General features: G+C 44.4%; 1 protein-coding gene across 1 annotated transcript in view; it reads left to right on the top strand.

The window, feature by feature from the left end:
- RGS5 (regulator of G protein signaling 5) overlaps positions 1–22,135 on the top strand; it is a 72,784-nt gene that overhangs the window by 40,756 nt on the left and 9,893 nt on the right. The window contains exons 2-3 of the mRNA XM_033961860.1: positions 11,646–11,756; positions 19,189–19,250. Of these exons, the coding sequence (XP_033817751.1) occupies positions 11,646–11,756; positions 19,189–19,250 (173 nt within the window). The remainder of the gene's footprint in view (positions 1–11,645; positions 11,757–19,188; positions 19,251–22,135) is intronic.

The raw sequence follows: 22,135 nt of genomic DNA, 5'->3' as shown, positions 1-22,135 counted from the left end.
GGGGTATTAATAATTTATCAAGAAATGAAGGTAAGTGAGAGTTTTTAATTTTGAAAGAGAGGAGAATAATTTTATAAGTTATACGGTGAGTGATAGGAAGCCAGTGAGCCTCTTTAAGGAGCGGAGTGACATGTTCGAATTTGCCTTTTTTATTTATTAATTTGATTGCTGTATGTTGTATGAGTTGTAAACGTCGAATTTCTTTTTGAGGTAGACCGTTAAGAAGAGAGTTACAATAGTCTAAATGTGAAATGACTAAGGAGTGGATTAGAATATTAATTGAGTCTGTATTTAAAATAGAACTGAGAGAGCGGATGATACGTAATTTGAAGAAGCAGGTTTTAACAACAGAACTGAATGAAATGAATAAAGATTATAAAAAAAATAAAAAATAAAAAAAAATAAATTATTGCTCATTTTTAATAAATGTGAGGTATAAATAATTGTAACCGACTCATCAGTTTGGACATTCCCACTTCTTTGTTGTTTTTCCCATTAGTATTTTATGGGAGCGTTTGGGTTTTCTCATGTTTTTTGGTCCCCGTTTATCTGTCATCATCCACTATCTTTCTGTGCTACTGCATCAACAATCCTATGGCTAAAAGTGAGCCAGCTGGCACTTGACAATGTTTTCTATGCGATACTTCATGGGAAATTTAAATCTTGGGGTAGAAAGCAGCGCCTTGTCGTCGATTGAAAATTAGTTCAAAGGCAGGAAACTGAGTATGGAATGAAAAGGCCAATTTTCCTAATGGGGAAAAAGGTGACTATTAGAGTGCCCCAGGGATCTGGACTGGGACCTGTGCTTTAACGTGTTCATTAATGATCCGGAGATAGGAGCAATGGCGTAGTGAGGGTGGCACCCCCTTGTCCCGTGCGCCCCTTCCCCGTACCTTTTTTTAACTTTGATGCGAGCAGCCACCAATGCACTGTTTGCGTCGGCTTCGGCACACTCTCTGATGTCACTTCATAGGCCCGGGGTCCCGGAAGTGATGTTGGGAGAGAAAGAAGGGAAGGGGCATGCAAGCAGCAGGGGAGGAGGGGGGAAGAGGGGGCAGAGAGGTGCCTCCGAGAAAGACCGCGCCCGTGGCGGACCGCAGCCACCCCTTAATACGCCACTGGATAGGAGTGACGAGTGAGGTGATTACATCCGCATAGTGTACAAAATTATTCAAAGATATGTGATAGACCTCTCTGACATGTGTGGTTGAGTTGACCCCCTTTGGTGGGTTCATAAACAATTGTGGTAGGGTCTGTAGCTAAAACTGTACAATGCTCTCAAAATATCCTTCTCCAATGCACAGACTAACAAAAAGTCCCCTAAAGGATGTGGTAAGAGTAGATAGCGTAGCTGGTTTTAAGAAAGGTTTGGACAAGTTCCTGGAGGAAAAGTCCATAGTCTGTTACTGAGAAACACACGGGGGAAGCCACTGCTTGCCCTGGATCGGTAGCATGGAATGTTGTTGCTCTTGGGATTCTGGAACCCTGTTACTCTTTGGGGTTCAAGAGAGGGTGGCATAGTGGTTAGAACCACAGCCTCTGTATCCCATGCTGCTCCTTGGGACCCTGGGCCAGTCACCTCCCCACCCCCTTTTTTTTTTTTTTTACAAAACAGCAAAAGTGTTGGTTAGCGCTGGTCATTCAGCGCACCAGCCTGCACTTAAAAACTGTTTCTGAAGTTTTGTAAAAAAAAAAAAAAAAAAGGGGGGGGGAGGGGTTTAATCCTCCAAATAGGGAAAATGCTTGAAACGCCTGTATGCAAACCGTTTTAAGTGTGGTTGTAAAACTGCAAAAAGGCGATTATATAAGTCCCAATCCCTTTCTCCTACAGTAAAACCTTGGATTGCAAGCGTTTTGCAAGACAAGTAAAACATTTTATTAAATGTTAACTTGATATACAAGCGAGGTCTTGCAATACGAGTACATACAGTATTCGCACATCACAGCTGAGCCGATGGTTCTTCTCTCTCTGACGCTGTGGGAGCGTAGCGACTGTTCTAAATGAGCGAGGTCTTGCAATACGAGTACATACAGTATACACACATCACAGCTGAGCCGATGGTTCTTCTCTCTCTGATGCTGAGGGAGCGTACCGACTGTTCTAAATGAGCGAGGTCTTGCAATACGAGTACATACAGTATACACACATCACAACTGAGCCGATGGTTCTTCTCTCTCTGATGCTGAGGGAGCGTACCGACTGTTCTAAATGAGCGAGGTCTTGCAATACGAGTACATACAGTATACACACATCACAACTGAGCCGATGGTTCTTCTCTCTCTGATGCTGAGGGAGCGTACCGACTGTTCTAAATGAGCGAGGTCTTGCAATACGAGTACATACAGTATACACACATCACAACTGAGCCGATGGTTCTCTCTCTCTGACGCTGCAAGAGTGTAGTGACTGTTCTAAATGAGCGAGGTCTTGCAATACGAGTACATACAGTATACACACATCACAACTGAGCCGATGGTTCTTCTCTCTCTGATGCTGAGGGAGCGTACCGACTGTTCTAAATGAGCGAGGTCTTGCAATACGAGTACATACAGTATACACACATCACAACTGAGCCGATGGTTCTTCTCTCTCTGATGCTGAGGGAGCGTACCGACTGTTCTAAATGAGCGAGGTCTTGCAATACGAGTACATACAGTATACACACATCACAACTGAGCCGATGGTTCTTCTCTCTCTGATGCTGAGGGAGCGTACCGACTGTTCTAAATGAGCGAGGTCTTGCAATACGAGTACATACAGTATACACACATCACAACTGAGCCGATGGTTCTTCTCTCTCTGATGCTGAGGGAGCGTACCGACTGTTCTAAATGAGCGAGGTCTTGCAATACGAGTACATACAGTATACACACATCACAACTGAGCCGATGGTTCTCTCTCTCTGACGCTGCAAGAGTGTAGTGACTGTTCTAAATGAGCGAGGTCTTGCAATACGAGTACATACAGTATACACACATCACAACTGAGCCGATGGTTCTTCTCTCTCTGACGCTGAGGGAGCGTACCGACTGTTCTAAATGAGCGAGGTCTTGCAATACGAGTACATACAGTATACACCTCATCACATCTCAGCCGATGGTTCTTCTCTCTCTAGCGCTGCAGGAGTGTGGTGACCGTTTCTAAACGAGCGAGGTCTTGCAATATAAGTACTTATAGTATTTTTATTAAAGTTTTGGGGTTGTGGAACAAATCATCTGAGTTTCCATTATTTCTTAAGGGGAAATTCGCTTTGATATACGAGTGCTTTGGATTACAAGCATGCTTCTGGAACGAATTATGCTCATAAACCAAGGTTTTACTGTATATGTAAAAAAGATAGAGCTAAAGCAAAGGCGCAGATTCTATCAATGGCACCGCTCAGCGCAGGTTGACCTACAGCATCTTCCGGAAAGAACTAAAGACCACTTTGTTTAAGAAATTCTTAGTCCTAGCCAGACACTCTCCCGCGAACATAACTTCCACACCTTACCCTGAATTTCTTCCTCACACTAGGTATCCACATTCCCTGTCTGCTAAAATTCCCTCTTCATAATTGTATCCTGATATTCGGTTCATAGACAACCCCGCGAAAGACAAAGGCGCGCGCCGACAACTGAGCGCAAGACGGAGGCGCGCACCGAAGAAAATTACAGTTTTTAGGGTCTCCGACGGGGGGTTTTGTTGGGGAGCCCCCCCCCCCAGTTTACTTAATAGAGATTGCGCCGGCGTTGTGGGGGGTTTGGGGGGTTGTAACCCTCCACATTTTACTGTAAACTTAACTTTTTCCCTAAAAACAGGAAAAAAGTGAAGTTTTCAGTAAAATGTGGGGGGTTACAACCCCCCCGCAACGCGGCGCGATCTCTATTAAGTAAAGTGGGGGGGTTCCCCCCCACGCCCCCCCGTCAGAGCCGTAAAAACAGTAATTTTGTCCCGGCGCGCTTTTGACCTGACACCCTGATATTCGCTGGTGTCCGACTATTTTCAATTCTAAGATGTAAAATAGTTAATTTCTTATAATTCAACCTATGTATAATTTTCCTTTTAACCACCTTGTATTCATCTAATTCGCTGATTGTACAGCTCTTCTTCTTTGTGAACCGCCTAGAAGTCGCAAGATTGTGGCAGTATAGAAAAATAAAGTTATAAAATAAAGTATAAAAAAAAAACCTCGCCCAACTCCTCTACGCATATGTCCTCTCCAGAATGGATTACTGTAACTCCCTATTTAATGGACTAACCAAAAATAATCTCAAACGCCTCCAACGTGTCCAAAATGCAGCTATCCGCCTCCTACACAACCTCAACTACCATGATCCCGTCTCCCCAGCACTCCGCGCTGAACACTGGCTCCCAATTAGCCAGCGCTGTGCTTTCAAGGCCCTAGCAGTAGCCCACAAGAGAATTTATGCCACCACCCCCTCCTACATAAAATCTAAGCTTCCCATCTACACCCCCACTCGCTCCCTCCGCTCAAAATCGGAAATACGCCTATGCATTCCCCCTGGAAGGTCCCTCCTCTCAGAAACTGCCCGCAAACGATCCTACAGCCACTTCATCCCACATCTCTGGAATAAACTCCCCCCCCCAACTCAGGCAACAGAACTCTTTATTGACATTCCGTAAAATGGTAAAGACCCTCCTCTTCAACTAAAGATCTCCCTCAGTCTACACCCCCCCTTAAACCCCACCTCACTCTTCTCTCCCCTATTTAACTTCTCCTAAATTTCAGTATAGTCCTCTCTTAGGCTGTACTCTGATAAATTGTCTGTACTCTGAAAAATTGTTTGTACCCTGATAAATACTGCACAATTTTGTATGTCCAAGCACCTAAACCTATTGTACATCTTATTTGCCTAATTACTTCTACTGTGTATGTTTACTTGTAGACCGTTCTGAGCTACTGGGAGAACGGGATATAAATCTAAATAAATAAATAAATAAAATAAATAAATAAATAAATAAATAAATAAATTTATAGAATCACGTCTAGCAATGCCTAAGTGGGTTATGTGTCGGTAGGTGCCAGGACAGGGTTCTCCTGGCCTAATTTACTGGTGCCTATCACAGACGCCTAAGATTTAATAGGACTGTTAGAGTAAAAGAAACCTGCCTTTTGTAATTTATACCCAAAATACCTGTGAGCTTTCTCTCTTTTGCTATGCTTTTACCCAAAAACCAGTATCTAATTAAACTATTGTTAGGAAATTGGGACCCAGAACCTTTGATTTCCGTTCACAAGGATTGTGCCCCAAATATGACAATGGAAACCAGAAATGAACTTCATCAAATTGGTTTATTGAAAGAATTAATTGAACAATTACAAGAAAGAATTGAACTAGGGCAGCTAGTTAATCTATAAACTGGAGGCAAATACATTTCTGCTTTTGATCACAGTTTAAACCCTTCTAAGGTAGCTAGCTCTTCTTACCCCATATTCTCCTCACCTAAAGATAAACTGGTTCCTCAACAGTTGACTACTGCAACTCCGTCTACATGGGAATCAACACCACTCTGATTCACAAAATGCAACTCATCCAAAACACCGCTGTCAGATTAATATTCAAACTGAGAAAATATGACTCGATTACAGCCTTCATCAGGCAACTGCACTGGCTACCCATCCCGTCACGAATAACCTTCAAAACCGCATGCATCATTCACTGTATACTTTACGGAAACTCAGCGGCTCCTCTCGCCCAATTCTTCTCCAAGGCATGGTCTACTTCCCGCAGAACCCTCAACAGAATACTTCTAAACCTCCCTTCCACAAAAAATCTGCAGTACAAGCATGTCTTCCACTCCATGCTCACCTTTCTAGGCGTAAAAACTTGGAATGATCTTACTGAAATGACCAGGACGGAACCTAACCACACCAAATTCTGGAAGAAACTGAAAACTCATCTATTTGACACCTAATCACTTGTATCCTCTTCTCCTCCTGTATCTTCCTGCCCTCCATTGTCCTCCCTATCCTCTTCTAACCCCTTCCTCTGTAATGTCGCCAAGAGATTCTATAGGTATGTGTAATGCACAAATGGAAGAAATAAATAAACAATTCTACCTTTATTCTTTAAATTAGATCAAAGAAAAAAAAAATATATATATATATTACCTCAAACTGATTCTCACTGTGGAAAAGCTCACACACCCAGTAGAGGCAAAACCAGGAGCTGCCCTAAAAAGGCAGCAGCCCCCAATTCCTCTCAAAATACCGCTTGTTCATTTTACGGGTCCAAGTGGTTAACAAAATTCAATCAAATAATAAAAAAAAAATAGACTATTATCCATAAAATTTACACCATGTGACCCTATGGAAAGTCCCCAAAATCCATGTATATGTGGCTTAGGGCACATGTCTTCTTACACAGCTTCCGTACAGAGGGAGCAAGATTATGCTATACCCCTTTTCCTTAGCTTACGATTGGTTCATCCATGATCACGCCAATCTCCTTTTTCCCAGAATTCTTTCTGGTCCAGGTCACCTTGTTCCCCGTATTCAGGCATGTCTGATAAGTCTGCTCTTCATCCCTGTTGGTTTTGCACGATCATCCATATTTGGGCCCAACTTAAATATATGATCATTGCCAATTATCAGATAAGAAGCCAAAAGGGCTTCTGTTGATCTGAAAAGAAACCGAATTAAGCAATCGGGTCTGTCAGCCATTTCCAGAGAGAGAGAATTTTCCTCTTGTCTTCCATTTTAAGTTAGTAACTGTCTAACTAAACCTATCATCCTGTTATCCCCATTCATGTTAATGAAAATAATATACTTAGTTCCTTACAGGACAACTTTGTCAGCCATTCATTAGCTCTTAACAATAGTCTGGCCAATGTTCAGCCTGTAGTGGTCAACATTTTTTGGACAGAATCAGCCCCAGATAGTTAATGCTAGAAGTTGTGGCAGACATTTTGAACAAACAGCCACAATGGTTAGGAGTGAATGAGTATCGCTGTTACCCTTAGGACTCCACTGGACCAACGGGACTCTTCATGATAGGACATGGGGCCTACAGGGGTGGGCTCAGTTAGCCCTACTTGCTCTTGGGGAGGAGGATCAAGGGGGCCTAGGAAGGTCACGGCAGTGACTCAGAAGTATTCCGGGCCCTGTCCAATATTCAGACCAGTGCCTGGTTAGTTTCATAGCTAAAGTTGGAAATTATGCATACGGAAAAGAATGAAGAATGAAACGGAGAATATTCTAATAGTGAGACTACATCCTGCATGCAATTCTGGTCACTGCATGTCAAAAAAGACGTAGCAGGATTAGAAAAGATATAAAGAAGGGCAACCAAAATTCTTGAGTGAAAAGGTGTGGTGGCCATGATAGTCCACTCTTCAAGGTAATATCTAGAAATAGAACAAAAACATAAAGGAAAGAAAAATATGATACCTTTTTTGTCAAACTAACAATGTAGTTTATGATTTGCTTTTGAAGGTAACCTCTTCTTCCTCAGATCAGAATTCTCTAATGAGAGACTTTGTCAAATGCTTTCTCAAGGAACAGAACCATTTGGAATGCAAAGTACAGAAACATCAACAAACAATCTCTCTTCGACAAAATATTTTCTTTGGAAAGGAGGAAAAGACCTCACACATCCTGAGCTTATCAAAATCGACCACTCTGGATTCCACACTTGTCTTTCATCGGTCAAAAACCTCCATACGTTTTCTTCATTATAACTCCATTTTTAAATTGTTTAGAAATGTTTGGACTGCTAATACCATCTTCCCCCTCAAGATCACTTCGTTCAGCCCAATAAAATCTTCTTTCAGTCCCCTCGATTCATCATATATTTGATGATACCACCCAGTTACTGCTCCTAGCTTATGGAATGCCCTTCCGCATTACCTTAGAAAAGAAGACTGCCTGGCAAAATTCAAATCTAATCTTAAAGCATTTTAGTTTAAAGATGCTTTCCCAACATAATTCCATCCGTCTCCATTTCAAGACTTAGGGCTAGATTCACTAAGCTCACCGATCGTATCCCGACCAGTTTGCGACCCCGACCCATTTTTTGGCATTGAAACTTAGTTGCCAAGTCTTTGACCAATGCTCCAGCAGGAGTAGGCCCTGTTTGCCCTTTTTACCACCACCACGCATTGCAATAAAACTTTATATCCTGTCTTATGACATCTTAAGTTTCTATAGGATTCTCTAACGAGAGACTTTGTCAAACACCTTCTCAAGGAACAGTTACATTATTTCCATCTAAATATTGGTAAGGTAAGCCTTCCCTCAGCTGTATATTCAAAGCGAGATAAACAGCCTGATATGACTTCTGGCCATTTAAATTTTCCAGGTCTAAACTAGTATATTTATCACCACTTAACCTGAAAGTGCCAATGAAAATGCCTGATTAGTGCCTAAAACAAAACTAGCTTTTTTTTGTGGATGTTACCAGAGCAGAGTTGGCGGTGTCAGGTCAAAACCGCGGAAGACAAAGGTGCGCGCCAACAACTGAGTGCAGCGCGGAAACACGCACCGAAGAAAATAACTGTTTTTAGGGGCTCTGACAGGGGTGTGGGGGGTTCCCCCCACTTTACTTTATATAGATCGCGCCGCGTTGTGGGGGCGTTGTGGGGGGTTTGGGGGATTGTAACCTCCCACATTTTACTGAAAACTTCACTTTTTCCCTAAAAACAGGGAAATAGTTCAGTTTACAGTATAATGAGGGGGGTTTCAACCCCCCAAACCCCCACAATGCCGCCGCGATCTGTATTAAGTAAAGTGGGGGGGCTCCCCAACAAAACCCCCCGTCGGAGCCCCTAAAAACTGTCATTTTCTTTGGCGCGCGCCTCCGTCTTGCGCTCAGTTGTCGGCGCGCGTCTTTGTCTTCCGCGGTTTTGTCTATGAACCGAGTTGGCACTTAGCTGGTTAAATGCCGATATTCAGTACTTAAGCAGTTTGGATAACCGTATAAATAGGACCAGATAAAACACAGTCCTATCTATGAAGGGCTGCTAAAAGCCCCTCATGTACTGCAACTTCCGGAATTCTGAGCGTTATTTTGCCACTACAGCTGAAAAGAGCGCCATTTTATTTTGCAAAGTGCCAATTTGCAGAATCGTAATGCTATGTTTTGACATTGTTTTAGATCATTGATGGAACCATGTCAACGAAAAGTGTGGAATTTTCAAATGTGGCACTCCGAGCCGTCATGAAGTTACTATTCTTATAGAAGAAGACGCCAAAGCAAATCCATGAATGGGTGATGCAAACACTGAGTGACAAATGCCTATCGTACTCCACAGTGAAGAAGTGATGTGCCCGTTTTCAGCGTAAATATTTCAAGACTGAAGACGCAGCAAGGTCTGGGAGGCCTCAAACAATGTCAATTCCTGAAATTGTTGACCATGTCCATTACCTGATTTTGACAGATCAGTAGATATTGGCTAAAACAATTGCTGAGACACTACAGATATCCAGGGAAACATGTTGGATATATAGAGAATGACACGGTGACAAAATTCATCACCGTTCCCGTCCCCGCGGATAACCGCGGGAAATAATCCCTTGTCATTTTCTAGTGTCTATTTCAACCTCGGTCCTTCTACACCAGCATTCTTCAGAGCAAAGCTTGCGGGTCAGTGGTTGTGGCCATTCATACTCTGATTCTTATGGGAGCCAAGGATAATGAAGCCATTGTGACATCACTGATGTGATTGGCTCTTAGGCACTGGTGGAATGAGGCATTATGACATCACAATATCTGCTCTGGATACCAGAGACTGTCATTCTGTAGTGTCTATTTCAACCTCGGTCCTTCTACACCAGCACTCTTCAAAGCAAAGCTTGCGGGTCAGTGGTTGTGGCCATTCATACTCTGATTCTTATGGGAGCCAAGGATAATGAAGCCATTGTGACATCACTGATGTGATTGGCTCTTAGGCACTGGTGGAATGAGGCATTATGACATCACAATATCTGCTCTGGATACCAGAGACTGTCATTCTGTAGTGTCTGTTTCAACCTCGGTCCTTCTACACCAGCATTCTTCAAAGCAAAGCTTGCGGGTCAGTGGTTGTGGCCATTCATACTCTGATTCTTCCCTCTCTTTTTAAAGAATGACATGAAGATGGTTTCCCGCGGTTATCCGCGGAGACGGGAACGGTGATGAATTTTGTCACCGTGTCATTCTCTAATATTATCCATGAGCAGCTGGGTATGCAGAAGCTGTCAGCCAAGTACGTGCCCAAATGTTTGAATGCTGACGAGAAACATCATAGAGTGGACACATTCAATTTCTTTCATACGAAGAAAGACTGGGCAAACTGCAGCTCTATACCCTAGAGGAGCGCAGGGAAAGGGGTGACATGATTGAGACATTTAAGTACGTCAAGGGTCGTGTCGAGGTGGAAAACGATATATTCTTTCCCAAAGGACCCTCGGTCACAAGGGGGCACCCGCTCAAACTCAGAGGAGGGAAATTTAGTGGTGACACCAGGAAGTATTTCTTCACAGAAAGGGTGGTAGATCACTGGAACAGACTTCCGGTGCAGGTGATCAAGGCCACCAGCGTGCTCGACTTTAAGAATAAATGGGACATCCACGTGGGATCCCTACGAGGGTCGAGTTAAGGAACCAGGTCATTAGCATTCAGACTTAATGGGGTGGGTCAATAGAGTGGGCAGACTTGATGGGCTATGGCCCTTTTCTGCCGTCATCTTTCTATGTTTCTAATTTGATTTTGCAGCATTTTCAGCAAGCTGGTGCTAACTTTTTGGAACTAGTTACTGTTGATGAAACATGGTTATACCACTCTCAATCTGTAACATCTTTGAATCATTGTAAACCACACAGAACTTCACGGTCCTGCGGTATATAAACTAGTATTATTATCCTGAGACGAAACAACAGCCCATGCAATGGTGACACTCAGGTTCTCCAAGGCCAGGAAATCCAAGACCCCAAAGTCAGCAGGAAAGGTCATGGCTACAGTGTTTTGGGAAAAAAGAAGACTTCAAATAATACAAACTACGGCTGTTAAACTTATCCATAATACACACGCTGCTTCGGGGCCTTCTACTGCCCAGCAAATCAGGGCAGTAGAAGGCCCCGAAGCAGCCTGTGTAGAGTGCTGCAGATGCTGCTTGAATCAGAAGGTTTCAGGACCCGCAGCCCTTGCCGGACCCGAAGCGAGCTCTGGGGGTTTTTGGTTTTTTTACGCGGGCCCAGCCAGAGCAGGAGGAGAAGCCTTGGGAGCCAGGAATTAAAGTCCATTGGGGGAGGGGAGAAGAGCAGCTTCTCTCCCTTCCAGTTCCGGTCCAGCCCCTGCTGACGTCGCCCTGGCCAGTTCACACTCCGAAGCCGCGAGAGACGCGGTGCTGTACGGCCTCTTCTTTCTGCTGCCGTGAGCGTGGGCCACGCCCATGCGCACTCCTACCTGTGGTCCCTACAGCACACGGAAAACGGGAGCACGCAGGTGGGAGTGCACATGCGCACTTAGGGCTTTATTATATTAGATACATGTGTTTATTTTTGCTGAACTTTATAATAATGCGGGCAATGTAAATTTGCTTTCACAGTGTCAACCTGACAAAGAAAGGTGATGCACAATAGGCAAGAGCTGTGTTATTCCTTACATGCTCCCAGCATAAACTTTCAGACTCGTTCTCATTATTTTCTCCTTTTTTTTCTTCCCAGTGCCAAGGAGATTAAGATCAAACTAGGCACCCTCCTGCAGAAGCCTGAGAATGCCATCGACTTGATCATCCCTTATCCGGATAAACCTGAAAAGCCAATCAAGGTTCAGAAGTAAGTCATTGACTCTTTCAGTATATTCTGCTCAAATATATGTCTTTACTTTGCAAAAACTTGTATTATGCTGATCCAAGAACAAATTTTCCCTCAGTGAACAGTAAACTATACATTAATAATACATAACGTGACCATTTATTTTTTTCATCGAAATGGGACATCTATTAATTGTCAGTCCCGCCTCCAATCCTGCCCTAGCCCTGCCCTAATCCTGCCCTAGCCCCACACTAATCCCGCCCCCAATTTCTTCCATTCATTTTTCATGTACACATAATATCTTATTAATTCATAATGGTAACCATAAAATTTTTTTTTAAAAACCCACAAAGCACACTATATGCAGAGAAAATGTTAATTATCATTTATATTTAGGGGGTTTTCAAAGAAGTCAAGGCAGATGACTTTAAAATATGCAATGTCACCTCACTAACTATAGAAAAATAGACAAATATAGTGCAAAATATAGACAGCAGATGTAAATTCTCAAAACTGACACATTTTGATCACTAAATTGAAAATAAAATCACTTTTCCTACCTTTGCTGTCTGGTGATTTCATGAGTCTCTGGTTGCGTTTCTTTCTGACTGTGCATCCTTTTTCATTCTTTCTGCACTCAGGCCCAACAATTGCCCCTTTCTATTCCCTCCCTCCTTCCTTCCTATGTCCTTAGTGCCCCCAGTGCCTCCTTCCCATGTCCTAAGTGTCCTCAGTGCCTCCTTCCTGAAGTTCCTATGTCCCCTCACTGCCTTCCAGCCTTTGTCCCACCCCTCTCCCTAAGCCTACCTGCCTGCCTGTTGTGCCAAAGCCTGCCTGCCTACCTCCCTGCCGTGCTAAAGCCTGCCTCCCTCCCTGCCACACCGATCCAAACCCCACCCCCCCCCGGGTCCATCACAGCCGTTGCTTCTTGCCGCCCAGAAGCCTTCTTTCTGACGTCACTTCTGACATTGGAGAGGAAGTTCCGGGCCAGCCAATTGTCCGGAACTTCCTCTCCAATGTCAGAATTGACGTCGGGAAGAAGGCTTCTGGGTATCAAGAATCAGCGGCTGCGGTGGACCGGGAGAGTTGAATCGGTGCTGGAGGAAGGTAGGCTTTAGCGCGGCAGAGAGGGGAAGCGATTGCCGGTCCATTGTCCCCACACACAGCTTCGGGACACTGTCCCTGAAAACGGGACATTTCAGCGTCCCGAAGCGGTGGGTGGGGATAACAGGCCGGTCGGTCGGGCCAATAACTGGACGGTCCCATTAAAAACGGGACATTTATTCGCTTATCCAAAATTTACTGGCTGCAAACTCCTAGTTTTCCTCGTTGGACTGTACAACATGAAATGAGATAAAAGATAAATTGGAGCCAATCCCCAAATCAACTTAAAACAGATACAAGAAAATTTGAATAGTACTCGCACCTCCACCAGCAGCCAATGCAGCAGTCAATAGTAAGGACTAATATGGTCATTTTTCTTCAATCCAAATATCAGTTGGACAGCCGTATTCTGCACTATTCTCAATTTTCTTAATACTTTCTTTGGAGCTCCCAAATATTGCAATAAACCAGTATGGATAAAACTAGTGCCTGCACCAATAATCTAAAGGATCAAAGTATATTTTTATGGTCTTTAATTTCCATAGTGCGAAAAAGCATTTTTTAAATCATTGAATCAGTATATTCTATCATGGTTAGATGACAATCTAGTGTGACTCCCTTAGTTAGCGCATGTGCACTATGATTGAAACTCCGTGCTTCCGTGCCATATTAAAACGCATGCGCAGTACAGTAGAACCGCTGAGCTGTCGGTATTCCAGAGCGAATGGGAACTGATTTCATTGGACCAGGGTTCAAGAGGCAAAAGGGTCAAATAGGAGAAGGGAACTGGGGGCTGAAAAAAAAAAAGGGGTAGGTGGGAGAAGGGGGCAGGAGCTGGGGTCGGTATTGTAAAAAGGGAACATGTTAGAGAAAGGAGCTGGGAGCTGACAATGGGGATGTGTAAGAGAAGGGGGCTGGGGGAAGAAAAGGGGATATGTGTGAGAAGGAGGCTGCAAAAGGGACGTGAGAGAAGGGATCTGGATTTGGGGGCTGAAAAGAAAGACGGGTGTGATAAGGAGACTGGGGCTAGAACTGAGCGCTGGAAGAGTAGGTATAAGGAGGGGATTAGGGTGGGGGGCTAGAAAAGGGGAATGTGTGAGAGAAGGGAGCTGGGGGATGAAAAAAGGGGGAGGTGGGAGAAGGGGACATGTGAGAGAAAAGGACTGGGACTGAAGCTGGAGGCTAAAAAGGGGGCATGTGAGAGAAAGGGGCTGAAGATAGGAGCTGGAAGAATAGGTGAAGGTTGATGGGGAAAGGGGGAATGGAGAGGGAGTTCTAGGGAGGTGAAGGGCAGAGAAAGGGGGACAGTTGAAATAGGGAAGGGGAAATGGGAGCTTGAATATGTGGGTAAGACATAAGAAGAATAGCCATACTGGATCAGACTAATCTATTCGAGCACCCGTTAATGTAATGGGCTGAAACACTAGTAAACAATAATCCAAGTTCAACTCATAGATGCCATCTAAAGTAATAGTGTAAATATGCGTTTTAAACTACCTCTGTTCCTTTCTTACTGTATACTTGTCTGTCTAAAATCTGCCAGAATGTCTCTTTTCTAGGATGCAGTAAGTATGGCTGCTTAAAAAAAATTCCATCGCGTCGCACAGGGTTGATTTAAGAAGGCAAATTTTTTATTGTATGCACAAGAGTCTGGCTTTATCCACATCGTGCCCAAACGAAGAAGAAAGTTTATTGCCAGCTTTCAGGTGAGCGGCTTGATTTATAGATCTGGGGTAAAAGTGAGCCCAGTTGCATAAACCTCTCTGGAAGGAAAATCATTTATCTCATTTCCCGAGCCGGAGCCCCGGTGCAGCTGCTCAATGTAGCGAGACACAGGGGGAGATGAAGTGGCTCGGCAGATGTTTTCTCCCAGACACCAACAGCTAAGACCCGCTCTCGTTATTGACTAAACCGAGACTTCAAAGCAAATTCTGTTTTATGTCACTGAACGGGACTGGATAAAATCACAAAGAGCTTTTCAGCAGGCCCAGTACGCCTTCAGCATGATTAAATAGTCTTCCGCTGGTTAATGGCTTTACTTTGCTTTTCACCATCACGATGGACCATATTTGAAATGTAAATAACATAATCATAACAGCAAGTTGAAAAATAATAATAAAATAATCAGCAGTTCAAAGGACATAATTAATGATAAAAAAAAGAGTAAAAACACTTCAGAACGTGACCAGCCAAAGAAACCCTTTGAATCTGAAATGACATACAACTGATCATTATAAGTAGGGTTATCTTTTTCTCTGGGAAACCCTGGACACATGACCCTGCCCTGTTCTGCCTCCAGTCCCACCCCCAGAAAGCCTCCTCTCTTCTCCCGGACGAGCTCCAGCCACGTCGGGAGGGCCTAGAGCAGGGGTGTCAAAGTCCCTCCTCGAGGGCCGCAATCCAGTCGGGTTTTCAGGATTTCCCCTATGAATATGCGTGAGATCTATTTGCATGCACTGCTTTCATTGTTTGCTAATAGATCTCCTGCGTATTCATTGGGGAAATCCTGACAACCCGACTGGATTGCGGCCCTCGAGGAGGGACTTTTGACACCCCCGGCCTAGAGCCTGCGCGGGTATGTGTGATGTCATCTGCACATGCTCAGAGGCCCTCCAGATGCAGCAGGAGCTCGTCAGGGCTCTCCAAAACCCGGATAAATGCCGGGTTTTGGAAAGTCCATCCGGGAGCCTGGACAGTCTTCTAAAAAGAGGACATGTCTGGGTTTTCTCAGATGTCTGGTAACCCTAAATAGAGGTCATAAAAATCCGCACTATTATTCTATATCCTGGGCACGGCTGCACCTGTGAATGCTAGCATGGCACCCAAGTGCTATTGTGCGTTTCAAGTAGAGGTCGGAACGGGGATCGGGGGAATCCTGCGGGTCCCGCGGGAATCCCCCCTTAACCTACGGAACTCCCATGGGTACCCCCTCTGGCCCACGGGACTCCCACGGGGATGGAAGGCTTTGGAAGCAGGGTTCGCCCATATAATATAATGGACACTTCAGCCTTAGTAAAAGGGGGTTTATAATTTAATTACCTGAACAGAAAACAAAAAAAGGGTTCCACCAAAGAGATTCCACAAGGAAAACAGCAAAAGAAACTGTGGAATTGATGATCCCTGATGGGGACAGAGAAGATCCTGACGGGAACGGGTGGGGACGGAGAGGATCCTGACGGGGACGGGTGGGGACGGAGAGGATCCTGACGGGGACGGGTGGGGACGGAGAGGATCCTGGTGGGGACGGAGAGGATCCTGGCGGGGACGGGTGGGGACGGAGAGGATCCTGATGGGGACGGAGAGGATCCTGACGGGAACGGGTGGGGACGGAGAGGATCCTGACGGGGACGGGTGGGGACAGAGAGGATCCTGGTGGGGACGGATAGGTTCCTGGCGGTGATGGGTGGGGACGGAGAGGATCCTGGCGGTGACGGGTGGGGACAGAGAGGATCCTGGCAGGGACGGGTGGGGACGGAGAGGATCCTGGCAGGGACGGGTGGGGACGGAGAGGATCCTGGCAGGGACGGGTGGGGACGGAGAGGATCCTGGCGGGGACGGGTGGGGACAGAGAGGATCCTGACGGTGACGGGTGGGGACGGAGAGGATCCTGGCGGGGATGGGTGGGATTTCTGTCCCCATGCAACTCTCTAGTTTCAAGTTCATTTAAATTTTGTTATCCTGCCTTTTCAACGTTTCAAAGCGGCTAACATTCATAATGCATTTGAGTAGGGTAAAGACAATTAAGACAGAATAATAAAATGATATCAAATATTAAAATAACATCAAAGTTTAACAAAAACCAACAAGAACAACAAAAAAACTCAACGTCCAGCATGACCTTGGAGGCTGTTCAAGTGCTGGTGCTCATGGTGCAGATATGACTGCTATGTCTGTGGATGGCTGGACCTCTCTGCTTAGCGCCTGCAAGTGGAACATTGATGTGGATTCATTCGTATTCCAACACGGTGCAAACATTGATGTCCAGATGAATGGTTTGCTGACCCCACCACATCTTGCTGCAGGAAACAGAGAAAAACAGAGCTACTCCGCAGCTGCCGCCCATGAATCATTATCTTAAGCCAAATCTAAAAAAATAATCCAGATGAAATGGCATATGACATTGCTAGGTGGACACGGGAAAGTTGCACAAACTCGGCAGAGTCTTGAAATCCAATGTAATGATGACCTGTGGATGGAGTTTATCTAACCACAGTACTGTATTCCAGGCAGGAGGAGCCTAATGGCTAGTGCAGCGGACTGAGATCCTGGGGAACTGGGTTTGATTCCCACTGCATCTCCTTGTGACCCTAGGCAAGTCGCTTGATCCTCCGTTGTCCCAGGTACAAAAAACACTACTGTGTTTCCCCCAAAATAAGACAGGGTCTTATATTAATTTGTGCTCCAAAAAATGCACTAGGGCTTATTTTCGGGGAATGTCTTAATTTCTTTTTCATGTACAATAATCATGGGTACGGCCTTACGTATCTGGCCAATCAGAGTTTTAGGAAGACAACCCTTATGAAGCATCTAATAAGCACAGATCAGAACATTCACTGCCTGCCCTGGATCGGTAGCATGGAATGTTGCTATTCTTTGGGGTTTTGCCAGGGTCTAGTGATCTGAATTGGCCACCGTGAGGACGGGCTACTGGTCCATTGGTCTGACCCAGTAAAGCTTAAATAACATAGATATAACACTAATGCTTTTCTATAATACAGCTTATCGTCAAATGCAGATATTAGAAGGGGGACAAGATGGGTGGTACAAGAAGGGGGACAAGATGGGTGTTGGGATAAACAGGTGAGAGGCTAAACTCAAGGCAAGTTGTTTATACAGTTAAACAAGGCATAGGAAACGGATTTAGTTCGTGTGTGTGGCAAGCTAGTCCTGGTGCAGAATGAGTGTATAGTCAATCACCCTATGTAATAAAGGCTTGGGTGAAATTACCGGAATTAACAACAAACTCAACCAGATCACACTTTGGCTGAAAGATAACATGCTAGCATTGAATACATCAAAAACACAAATAATGTTCTTCCCCTGGAAAGAGGGAATAGCACTAAATGGCCCAATCCTCCTTGACAAGTCTCCCCTAGACTGTGTTGACTCTATAAAAATTCCAGGGGTTAAATTGACATTTCACAAAAACATAAGTTCTGTAATCAAAACTTGTTTTTTTCAAGTTAAGGATGATAAGGTCAATCTCTAAATTTTTAGACCCGAAATCTATTAATATATTGGTCCATTCATTAATCATTGCAAAACTAGATTACTGTAACAGTCTATTTATAGGAATAACCCAAAAGGAATTGAGACGCCTTCAAATAATTCAAAATGCTACAATCAAATTAATAACAAAATCTAGGAAATATGGCCCCCTGCTTCGGAATGCCCATTGGCTGCCAATCAATCAAAGAATTTCTTACAAAATCTTATTAATAACGTTTAAAACGATTCATTCTAAATTACCCCAATTTATTGATAAATATCTTATTCCACATGAGCCATCCTGCATCCTTAGATCATCCAATTGTAAATTGCATACAGTCCCTTCCCTTTGAATAATAGGAACAAAAAGGCACGACATTTTTTCAGTTGTAGCCCCACAACTTTGGAATACCCTACCAGCTCCCGTAAGGGAGGAGACCAACCTTGAGCGTTTCAAAGGCCTACTCGAGTCATCTATTCAAAGAAGCTTTCAACTTGATTTAATTATTCATAGTATCTCTCTAATTCCTTCAAAGAAACAAGTAGCAATGTTCCCATTCCTTTTGTTTTCTCCTTATTTGGCTTTCATTCCTATCGAATTTGTAGTTCCAACCTAATTTCCTTTTGTCTGTCACATTTTGTCCCCCTTCAATATGCCATTCATTAGATGATGTTTTTTTTAAAAAATTGTATTTCCTCTGTTAATGTCAATGGCATTGTTTTTATCTTTATCATGTTTTTGGTTTTGTTTTCCCTTTTGCATTTTACCTTGTAAATTCGCTTAGAAATTGGATAAGCGACTAAATCAAATTGTCATAAAAACTTGAAACTAGTTTCTGAAGTCGAGGTAGTCAGGATGTAGACGTAACCCCTCTGGGAGTGTGGTAGTTACTCCCGAGACGGCTTGCTAGTGAGTATCGCATTGTACGATTTCTTTTGATGAGGGTACAGACCGTGATGCTACTTGAGAGGACCTCAGAGGCCTCGACAGTATATAAAGGATTAACCTGTAGGCGCCCGCTTTCCTTTGGAGACACCCCGGTATAGAATTGCCCTCTTTGTGCCTTTGCATCTCCATGAAGGAAAACTAGAGAAATCCAACCCGCATATTTTGTGCTGTGCTTTTTTTTCCCCCACCCAGACCTCCTGCTGATGATGTTTTGCAGTGGCGTGACTCCTTGGAGAAACTCTTACAGAACAACTGTAAGTGAATTATCTAATCCCTTCTTCTGTTCCGTGGTGTATGATGATTGTAATTTCAGCATGATTTTTCTTCTATTAACCCCTTTTACCAGTGATTTGATTTGATTTTTTTATTATTATTTATTTATGCAATTTTACATTTGATAATAGTAAAAGTCAAAAAGAAATCACAAGAACATAAGTAGTGCCTCTGCTGGGTCAGACCAGAGGTCCATCGTGCCCAGTAGTCCGCTTACACGGGGGCCCATCAGGTCCAGACAAGTATGTAACCCTCTATTTATCCCCTTCTATCGCCTTTTCCTTCAGGAAGTTGTCCAATCCCTTCTTGAACTCTAATACCGTACCCTGTCCTATCACTCCCTCTGGAAGCGCGTTCCAGGTGTCCACCACCCGTTGGGTGAAGAAGAACTTCCTAGCATTGGTTCTGAATCTGTCCCCTTTTAATTTTTCCGAATGCCCTCTCGTTCTTGTAGTTTTCAAGAGTTTGAAGAATCTGTCCCTCTCCACTTTCTCTATGCACTTCATGATCTTATAAGTCTCAATCATATCCCCTCTAAGTCTCCACTTCTCCAGGGAAAAGAGCCCCAGTTTCTCCAGTCTTTCAGCGTATGAAAGGTTTTCCATACCTTTTATCAAACGTGTCACTCTCTTCTGAACCCTCTCGAGGGTCGCCATATCCTTCTTTAGGTACGGCGACCAATACTGGACGCAGTACTCCAGATGTGGGCGCACCATCACCCGATACAAAGGCAGGATAACTTCTTTCGTTCTGGTTGTAATATCCTTCTTGATTATATCTAGCATTCTATTTGCTTTCTTAGCGGCCGCTGTGCACTGTGCCGACGGCTTCATTGTCTTGTCCACTAATACCCCCCAAGTCCCTTTTCTTGGGTACTCTCACTCAATAACAGCCCTCCCATCGTGTAGCTGTACCTTGGGTTTCTGTTTCCCAAGTGCAAGACCTTACATTTCTCTACATTGAACTTCATAGAAACATAGAAGATGACGGCAGAAAAGGGCTACAGCCCATCAAGTCTGCCCACTCTGCTTACCCACCCCCTGTCTATGCCCTAATGACCCAATTTCCTTATCTTGACCCTCGTAGGGATCCCACATGGGTATCCCATTTATTCTTAAAGTCTGGCACGCTGTCTGCCTTGATCACCTACACTGCCATCTTGTCGCCCACTCCTCTAGATTGTTCAGGTCCGTTTGTAAATATTTGCATTCCTCTTTAGTCCTAGCCCCATTAAATAGTTTGGTGTCATCTGCGAATTTTATTATTTCGCACTTCGTCCCTGTTTCTAGATCATTTATAAATACATTGACTAGCAGCGGTCCAAGCAACGACCCCTGTGAACACCACTCGTGACCCTCCTCCAGTCCGAGTAGTGGCCCTTCACTCATACCCTCTGCTTCCTACCCTCCAACCAATTCCTAATCCATCTGTGTACATCTCCTTCCACCCCATGGTTCTTCAGTTTCTGAAGTAGGCGTTCATGGGGTACCTTGTCAAAGGCTTTTTGGAAGTCTAAGTAAACATTTAAAACAAATAATTTAAAGTAATTCGCTCAGGGGGACAAGTTTGAGGGCTGCTTCTAGTTTATCTTTATTTCCTGAAAATATTTGCTTCCTTGTTTTATTTTGCTTTTCTCTCTTTCAGTCTTTCTTTCAGCTCCGTCCCCTCATATTGTGGACTAGCAATACGATAGATTTGGAGTTTAAAGTTAAGTTGCAAAAACAAATTTGTGATTTTATTTCTTATACTCAATGCCCTTCATCCATGCGACTACCACTTTTGCTGTTTGAAAGGGCAATCCTATGATATTAAACATCATCAGAAACCCTGTCCCCAAAGTTATCTTCAGCATAGTTCCACAAATTCTCCTGAAAGAGCATTACTGGTAGGCAAACGGTCATATAAGTGTCTGATCTTTTTTATTTGTTGAACCAAGAAGCAGAGGCAGCAGGCGAGGAGCAGCAGATTTTGCCATGTACAGAAGGCCACCACAAGGTGGCAGTAATGGGAATGGGCCTGGAAAAACAAAGAGGATTTCTGGGAGAAATTTGCAGAGCCAGGCCACTGTCGCTCGCATTGCTGTTAACAGTAAAAAAACCCTCTTCTGTGAAAGAATGACTGATGCCTACAGCAAATGCAACCTAAAACAGCTTCACTGGTTTTAGTAGATGTATTGATTCCAAACCTTAGTTGTAAGAGACTAAAGGAGCTGGAACACGGATTTTGTGGAAACCAAGATGGCAAGCTCTGAAATAGCCTACTCGTAGGAAGGTCAGCGTGGTGTTCCCGCTAAGCTGCGCTGGGGTGCGCTGGCGCACAAAATATTACCTCGCAGCGCACAAGTTTCTCGTCACAGCGCACACAGTGTAGAGCACAGTTCTTCAACCGCCGGTCCGCAAACAAAATCTTGCCGGTCCGCGAAGGATTCGGTCCCCGCCGCAACGAAAGGCCGGCGTCAGCTGACTTGCAACTTCCTGTTGCAGTCGCTGTGCCGGGACTCCTGCCTTCCACCGCGTTTGCCTCCTGCCTTGTCTCCGCACCTCCAGACCAGCAGCGGCAGCTGTGTATGCTTTTAACTTCGGCACAGAGCTGCCCCTAATCAATAGTTTAGCGCGGTTTCATAAGGCAGCCTCGGGGCCTTTGCTAGGCCGGCCCACATCGCATCATCGAAGCGGGCCGGCTATCAAAGGCCCTGAGGCTGCCTCATGAAACCGCGCTAAACTATTGATTAGGGGCAGCTCTGTGCCGAAGTTAAAAGCATACAGAGCTGCCGCTGCTGGTCTGAACTCTTGGGCCGCTGAAGGAGGGCAAAAAGCAGCTGTCCTGGAGGTTTCCCTTCCTCTCGCCTTTACAGGTTCCTTTTTTC

Source organism: Geotrypetes seraphini, chromosome 10 (assembly GCF_902459505.1).
Source record: "Geotrypetes seraphini chromosome 10, aGeoSer1.1, whole genome shotgun sequence".
Lineage (NCBI taxonomy): Eukaryota > Metazoa > Chordata > Amphibia > Gymnophiona > Dermophiidae > Geotrypetes > Geotrypetes seraphini.
Note: the sequence above shows the minus strand (reverse complement) of the source record. Positions and strands in the feature narration are given on the sequence as shown.